This window comes from Theobroma cacao, chromosome 3, assembly GCF_053813885.1.
Source record: "Theobroma cacao isolate CCN51 chromosome 3, ASM5381388v1, whole genome shotgun sequence".
NCBI lineage: Eukaryota > Viridiplantae > Streptophyta > Magnoliopsida > Malvales > Malvaceae > Theobroma > Theobroma cacao.
Genome location: NC_142641.1, coordinates 41,636,291 through 41,644,788, shown reverse-complemented (window position 1 = coordinate 41,644,788; position 8,498 = coordinate 41,636,291). Strand labels below are relative to the sequence as shown.

Here is an 8,498-nt window from a genome sequence, read left to right as displayed (position 1 = left end):
CTCGTTTTGCTACATTGGATGCTGCACCATATATCCTAATCTTTATTGCCCCAACTTCTGGGGTTTTTTGTTTTTCTAATTTGGGTTGTTAAAACAACACTTTAAAACATAAATAAGTCAAATTGTTTTGGATTTCTTTTTATAAGTATTATTCACTTTCCCATCATAATTACTTATAGATTCTATATGCATCTTTTCTAATTAAATCAGAATTATTCAGTCTTGATGGGTTTAGAAAACAGTACTTTAGTAGTTTTCTTGTTAGGTAGAAGCTAAAAAAGATCAACCCATTATTGGGTGAAATTTCAGACTGTTAAACCATGGGCTTATCAGCCTAAATCATAAGGCCCTTTCTGGGCCAAGCCTCAGAAACAAACAGAAAAAAAACGCTCATATTTTCCAATCGTTTACTAGAAATGTAATCTTCACTCGTATTTTTCTAAATGTCCATCATATAATATAACCATTCGTGTTTCTTGTTTTGTACGTACACATCTCATCTTATTTCCATTGTAAGAAATCCTACTAAGCTTTTATGCGACAACAATAAATTGCAGAGGTTGACATCAGCCGGCCAAATATGAATTTCAATGGTTGCAACCGTCTCTGACTATAAAGATCTAGAAAAATCTACAACACTGTGCGGAAAAATGATTGTATACACAAAGAAAAAGGGCCCATTTAGCACATATTTTAGAGCTCACAGTCTCTGAACAAATCAAAGAATTATACTCACATAAATTGACACCTATATAGGTCGACAAAAATTAAACCCCAAACACTTGTTGGGACCTGACTGGATTTCACCCAGATTAATAAACCATTTCCGTTTGGCATTAATTGATAGGACTACAATGCTCTTCAAAATCTATGGTGGGATCCGAACCCACATGCAGGGAGGACCACATGAACCTATGGTTGCTGCAAGAAAGCAACAATCAGAATAGCTGTCTTTAAGGGGCTCAAACAGCCAAAGGAACTGCCATCCTAAGTTTACTGAATCTTTGGGGGGTCTTATAATCGAATAGGTAACCCATAATTGAGGTAAGTTCGAATGCGTCCATCCCAGCTTGCAGTAACAATGACAAGACCCCACTTGTGAGAACTTAACATGCTTTGATAAGCACTTTTCAAAACCTTTAACTCGAATTTGCACATGTCAGATGCAATCGTGGCCGGACTCGCATTGGGGAGTGTCTCTTCGGGCCAAGTTGCAGACCCCCTTGTCAAAGACTCCAACAGAACACGTGTAAGAGAGAAACAATCTGGTGAAGAGTGGGGCATTATTTGTTCCAGCTCCACCTTTGGATTGTGATGTTTCTGCACATTTGCAAGGCCATTTCTCTGCACATCCCCGCCCAATTCCGGGGATCTAAGCGTTCCAGGAATGGTTTCAATGCCACACCAAGGTATAGCAACGGATGCATTGTGGGAGAGGAAACTCTCACGAGACAAAATGGTCTTCGCTTTTGAACTGTTCTTCTCTTGATTGGTGTAATTCCAGATGTAGACATTAGAATCCTCACTAGCTGAGATGATCTGTTTTCCATCTTGGCTAAAAGTTGCAGAAATCTGACTTGTTGCAATCCGAAAGCCTGATGCTGGTAGATGAAATAAGCAAAATCATAAAAATGTTGTATTTCTAAAGATTTAAAATCATCCACTACCACCTTGAGTCATTACATAGGGAGAAACAATGTTCATCTCCACTCCAAGACTATTCAAGATGGTCATTTGTGAAACAACAGTTATAGGGCAGAGTAAAGTACTCACCCTTTAGCTTGCATGCAACATCTCTTCCAGACAAGACACGAACAAGTGAATCAGCTGAAGTGATGATCACTTTGCTTGGGTCACTAGGAGAGAACTAGAAAGTGAAACAACAATATGTAAGCCGTCACCCATAAAAAATGTAACGAAGAAGGAACGTTACATATGACAAAAATAGGAACAGAATTTAACCACCTCAAAGCCAGTTATCCTTTTTCCAGGTAGCTTCTTTTTGCCTTGTAAGCATATTGGTGCATCGAGTTGAAGTCGATTACCTGAAAAACAGAATGCATGATTAACTGAGGTTCAACCAGAAAATACCAGCAACGTAAGGTCTATTGGTGCAAAACTGTGCATATTTCTTGCAAAACTATACTAATTCAAATCTTTTGAGAAAGAAAACAGACCACCTTAGCAAGTTGGAAGAACTTTTGGTGCATGACATTTGCATAGAGCAAATCCACAGTTTTTATGACCTTATATACCATAAGTGAAGATAATTCAAGAATAATCTACAACATCCTGCCACAATCATCACTCGTATCAACATATTTTCTCTTCTTGACCAGGATAGATTGGCAACAAGACTATCTCAAGCATAATCTTTATAATGGAAAATCATTTCCTCCAAATTCAAAAAAAGCCAGGAAAATAATCATAGAAAAGTCAGGCATTCAGGCCTCATTCTTTTAGTTATCCCCCAACTATCATAAATATTTATGAATCTCTTTAAGATTATATTTCTATATTCCTGCTGGCCAACTTCAAACCGATTGCTAAGACCACTTATCAAACATCCAACATCAGAATATATAAAGGTCACCACTGTAGGCACTAAACAGTTGTACAGCCACTATTTCCAACCCACTCAACAGCTAGAAACTCAGTCTTGGACTATTGGTCACTGGTAACTTTATAATGCTATCAAACTCAAAAAGCAATATCATATAACTACTTCAAACCAAACAAAGAAAAAAAACCTTTTACAGATCATATTATCAGCATATTCAAGGTTCAGTAGCACCATTAATGTGCAATGGAACTTCAAGGAAAACTATAAGAAAAATTTTGGCTTTTATACATGAACATACCTATGATTTCATAAAAGCGGCAGTTTCCAGTCATGGAGCCAACTATTCCTCCCTACAATAATCAATCAACGAGTTTTTTAATAAAACATATTAGATTTCAGGAGACAAACCCAAAATTTTAGACGCTAAAAGCAAAAAATTTGACAACTGCAAAAAAAAAAAAAAAGGCAAAAAATTTGACAAACCTGTCCGTCAGGGCGATAACACACTGCAGTAACTATATCCCTTATATCAGTATAATCAATAACTCGACAGCGAAGCACTTCCCAAATGCGAACTTTTCCATCAATTGAACCACTGATGAAATAATTATCATCCACAGGGTTGAAGGCAACAGAAGTCACTACATTGATAATAAGAGTAACACAAATATTAATTTCACGTAATTTTAGAAAAGATAAAATCAGCTAACCAAGCAAAAAATATTTTAATCATCCATAATTTTTGTATGGCTTGGAATGGGGGGCAGAAGGAGGGTTAAGAGAGGCTTACCATAATTGTTATGAGAAAAAACCCTCAAGCATCTGTCATATCCCACTTGCCATAAACGAACAGTCTTGTCAACAGAGGATGACAGTAGAGACTGCAATAAAGAAGATATAATATCATTATTTGTAAATCAAGGAAAATTCCCAAGTTATATATATATATATTAAGGATGACAACATGCTATGTAGTATCCTTCAATTTCTTAAAAAAAATAAAATAGCAATCTAATGAGGAAGATGAAATCTAGGAACTTTACCCCTTTCTTAGACCATGAAAGAGCCAAAACTTCCCCACTGTGCCCCTGAAATTCATGCACAGGCTTCTCCAGAATTCGGAAGACCTTTGGTGGGAAAATGACGCAAGTTGAATCTGATGATCTCCTTAACCTCTTAATTTTATCTATATTTTCTTTATCCACATTGAGAGGAGTCAGCCTAGAAAGATGATTCATTCTGAAGTAGAGACATGAAGAATCAAGGTCTTGGATGTCCAATTTGTCTAAACTCTCATCCTCGACAACCTTCCACACACGAACAATACCATCTTCACCTGCAGTTGCCAAGTATTGCCCATCCAGACTAAACTTCATTGTCAAGATTGACCCTTCATGTGCTGTAAATTCTTGCCCACAATATAGGGAAGACAACTCCTTGGAACTCTTACTACATGGATGAACCCTGACTCTTTTCATCTTTTCCCCTGAAGCTGAGTCATGATTACCATGCTTCGATGCAACTTCAACATGTCTTTCAACAATATGAGCCATGGCACCTAATTTCCTTAACCAACTCTTTTTCACTTTCCTTCTCACATCAATTGAAGGCCTTCCCTCAACCTCTCTATGCAAGTGCAGCTCAACAAAAGGAGATGACATAGGGGTCCTGCCAAAGTCTTCAGAACTAACAGATTTACTTGAACCCCTTCCTTGTAAACAGCTGTTTGTTCCATTTTGAACCTGGTCAACCGCAAGCAATTCCACATGGCCATCCAAATTCTTGGCTTGATGTGCAAAACAATCCCCTTTTGAACAATTTTCAGCTGGTTCTTGAGCATCATTAGACCGAATAGATACAAAAGACCGGTTGGATGATACCCCATCTTCGAGACCTGAAGTCCTCAACACAGCCCCACTATCTTGCGAGATTCTATCAATGCCCAATTCAATTTCATCACTATATGAACCACCCGGATCCTCTTGGGTAATTGAATTCCAATCTAAACTTAGACCCATCCATTTTCGGAATCTATGACGACGCTTATCGACACTTTCTGGGAACATAGACCAAAACTTGTACTGATCAAAACTATCCCAAAAGCCGTTGACTAGGCCAAAACCAGGACCAGAACCACATTCCTCAGAACAAACTGAACTGCTATCAGATACAGAAGAAATCTCCTCACGGGTATCAAAGAATGGATCCTCCTCTTCTTCAAAGTAACTCCCCATTATAGTTTTTCTCTCAATCCATGAAATCCTGAAACACTAAGCCACTGTTAAGTTTTCAAGGCTCTCAAGCGAACAAGGCAAAGCTGTTTTGTTTTCATATTTTTATTTTTATTATTTCAAGAAAAATCAATTAACAACATATAATCACCAACGAACTTCCAGGAAGAAACATAAAAGACAGATCTTTGCAACAAATTTTTTAACGCCAAAAAGCAAAGGAGGCTTTAAAACATTTGAACAGAACCAAGCACACGAAACAAAAATAAACAGAGATCAGAAACCAAAACAGAAGAAGATTTGCTCACCTGGGTCACCACGAGATGTTGGTCAAACCCCAGAATTCCACGGATTTCCCCACCTCTAAACAACCTCTTAGTCTTTCCCTTCTTCCTTTCTCTCGACAAAGAAAAGAGTTCGCCCTCAAGGAGACAGAAGGAGGAATTAAAAAGTAGCAGGAAAGTATAAATATGAAGGCAAAAATATGCCTCGGTATTGGCGTTAACGCGAAGGAGAGGAAGATCCTAATTCCTAAAGGTGATAGGTGGTGGTTTATTTGTTTCTGTGTATGTCTGTGTCTGCTCTCTCTCTCTCTCTCTCCTGTCTTTGAAGTCAATCACTGCTAACTTAAATTGTTTAGTTTGTCCGGTGGTACTTCCTTCGGTCTCTTACACTCTCGTCTCGGGCTTCACCGAGCAACTAACGACTTCATTTTAACGGTTGCTGTTCTTCATTGCAATAGTGTATCAGCCTTTTTACCATTTCTTCTTTAAATTTGGAAGTCAGAAGTTGGTGAAATTTTCTTTTTCCTTGCACAATTAACTCTCCTATCTTTCTCCTAGTCACGTAATTATCAATATATAAATATAAATAAATATAAGAATATACTTAGGTAGTATATTTTATAAACCTTCCCAATCCCAGCGCAAGTTGTAATGATCTTACACTAACCTAACCTTCACCTACTTTGCTTTTTCGTTTCATAAACTCTCATTTATCCGAACGGAGTGAAATCTGGAGGGTTCATTAATTAGACTTTAGATCGCTTTATCTGATGTAATTTTGTTCACCTATACACTAAAACTCAAATCAATTTTTTTAAAAAAGAAAAAATATATTTTTTTATTATATATATTTTGGACAAAGCCATAAAAAAGAAGAAACACTGTAATTATCCTCTTTAAAAAAGTTTGAGTCCAAGTTTCAAATTTTCGCTTTCTTTGTACTTTTCCCATATTTATACCCAAAAAAAATGTTTGAATATTGGAAAATAACAAGCCAGATTTGTTATACTGCCGACTTGAATTAAATCATAAAACTAACGGCTATTGTTCAATCAAATTGATTAGATTTTTTTTAATAGTATATGTTTGAACACTATATTTAATTAAAATATCTGTTTCCTCTTATTACTTTGGTGATCATGTGATTTTCAATTTTGGCTTGTGATGAAGGAATGTGACTATGTTTGTGTGTGTGTGTGTGTGACACCTACATCAATAATCAAGTGGCAAACTATATACATAGTGATGATCATGATTTTTTTTTATTTTTGGTATAAATGATCATGATTTTATTCACAAACGTGCTCATGGGTTTTGCTTTAATGGCTAGACTAGACAATAATGAATTAAATGTGTAGAGGATGTCAACCAATGTTTTCATAGCCTTTTTATTAATTACTTTTACTTAGCACTAGGGTGAGTGAAATCAAATTAGATTAATTATTTATCTAAATTAAATATAATTTGGATAAAACAGTTCGGTCTGATTGATTCATTGAATTAGTTGATCCAAAATATTAGATCCATTTCGTATTTTAATCCATTCTCAATTTTAAAATTTTTAAACCAATCTACCCATAAAACTAAACTATATATATATATAATATTGTTTATATATTAAGAAGAATTGATAGTAAACTTAATTAATAATAAATTTAAAATATATTAATTTATTATATATACGTATATAAGTCAATCATAAGAATTTAATTTTAGTTATATATATATATATATATTTATTGATATGTATTAATATGAAATTACAAGTTATATATTTTAAATGATATAACTTATATGTTAATATTATAATATATAATAGTAAATATCATACATATTAATATGTTATAATTATTATATTTTAATAATATTTCGTAATATAAAATGTTATCAATATATATAATTGTATAAATATTATATATACATATATTTAATTTATATATATACATTACTCTAATTTATAATCAATTTTATTTATTTGGTTACACTTAATAACTTTATTAGTTATTACCTTAATTTTTTATAACATATTGTTTATATAAATTTTGATATAAAATTAAAATATTATAACATAAAAGTTATGTCATTAATTTCATAAATATAGTAAAATAATATATTATATATAAATATATTTAATTTATGTATAACTTGTATATATTATAATTACAGATAAAGTTTATAAGTTTCAATATTATAATTTATAAAAAATAATGATAAAATTTTAATCCATTTGTCAAAAATCAAATTAATTAAACTAATTATATGTTTGACCAATTTGATTATCTTTTATATTTAATTAATTTTTTAAAAATATTTAATCTATTTGATTTTTAAGAATGACGAAGCAAACTATACAACCAATTCATTTGTTGCACTAAATTTTCCGTCACAAGAGAGTGATTATATAAACTTCGGATAACTAATTGATAAAAGATTAAAAGCAAACTCCCCCTTTACTCAATGGATAATGCTTATCCTCAATTAATGACTAACGTAATGTGTAATTTTTTCTACAAAATGGCAACAAAAAAAATAGTAATCTACTTAAAAAAGAAATTGAACAAAATTGAATTTTTTTATTGAAGATGGATAGGTGTTGTTGTCGATATCAACTCAAAAAAATTAAATTAAAAAAAATATAGAAGTGGTCACGCAAGCCAAAAGCGTGCAAAGAAAAAAAGAAAAAGATTTGGGTTGTCAAATGTCAACCGAGTCTTGTCCACCAGCCGGATGATAATGCCAGGTCGCCAAGAAAATGCTATTGGATGCGTCATTTCATTTTTGTGTGACTGCCATTTTAGGTTGACCAGAAATTGCCTGTCTGCCAAGTTTGTGAAATAGCTGCGATTCTCTGCCGTGTCTTTGTGAATAAGTTTGACTTTCAATTTTGTCCATCTCTCCTCGTCTTTGCTGCGATGTTTCCTTTCCCACTGACGGGGCCCTGCTTCGGAGCTGAAATTTCGAAAGAAAACCATAACACAAAAGCAATAAATTGAAATTTAATATAACCTTGTTTCCACCTTAATTATGATTAATATCCCATCATAGTATCTTTAAAATATTGTGGTCACGGTTCTTTGGAAAGTTATATATGACATCCTTTATTTCAAACTGGAAAGAAACTGGTCCTGTCTAACATATATATTTCGAGCTTGTTGCACCAAACATTTCCCTTTAAGGTTATGCAGCTAGAAGTAAGTGAACAACATTGAATTGCTTAGTGAGAACTGGAAAACTTAATTTCAACTGAATAAAAATGGAAACTAGTTCCTGAGGCCATAATTAATTAGGAGAAACTAGAAATGTCTGCTGATCAACTAAAAGATTCAGTGGCTCTTATAGCTTGGCCATTTGATGATGAATAAGTTGGTTGCAGCTTTTTGGAGACAATAACTCATCGGTGTTACAACGACACTTCCTTTG

General features: G+C 33.8%; 1 protein-coding gene across 2 annotated transcripts; it reads right to left on the bottom strand.

Annotated features, from left to right (window-relative positions):
* Positions 1–566: 566 nt before the first annotated feature.
* Positions 567–5,585, bottom strand: LOC18606010 (Transducin/WD40 repeat-like superfamily protein). 2 transcript variants are annotated; one of them, XM_088804951.1, is made up of 8 exons: positions 5,103–5,585; positions 3,607–4,833; positions 3,354–3,444; positions 3,047–3,204; positions 2,862–2,913; positions 1,966–2,045; positions 1,774–1,867; positions 567–1,601 (listed from the first exon to the last, which is right to left on the bottom strand). In XM_088804951.1, exons 2-8 carry the CDS (start codon positions 4,795–4,797, stop codon positions 1,015–1,017), a joined length of 2,253 nt encoding a protein of 750 aa, XP_088661077.1. In that variant the 5' UTR covers positions 4,798–4,833; positions 5,103–5,585; the 3' UTR covers positions 567–1,014. The 2 variants fall into 2 exon arrangements, with proteins under 2 accessions (XP_088661077.1, XP_007039448.3); XM_007039386.3 differs by having other exon boundaries at positions 3,607–4,825; positions 5,103–5,584.
* Positions 5,586–8,498: the final 2,913 nt, after the last annotated feature.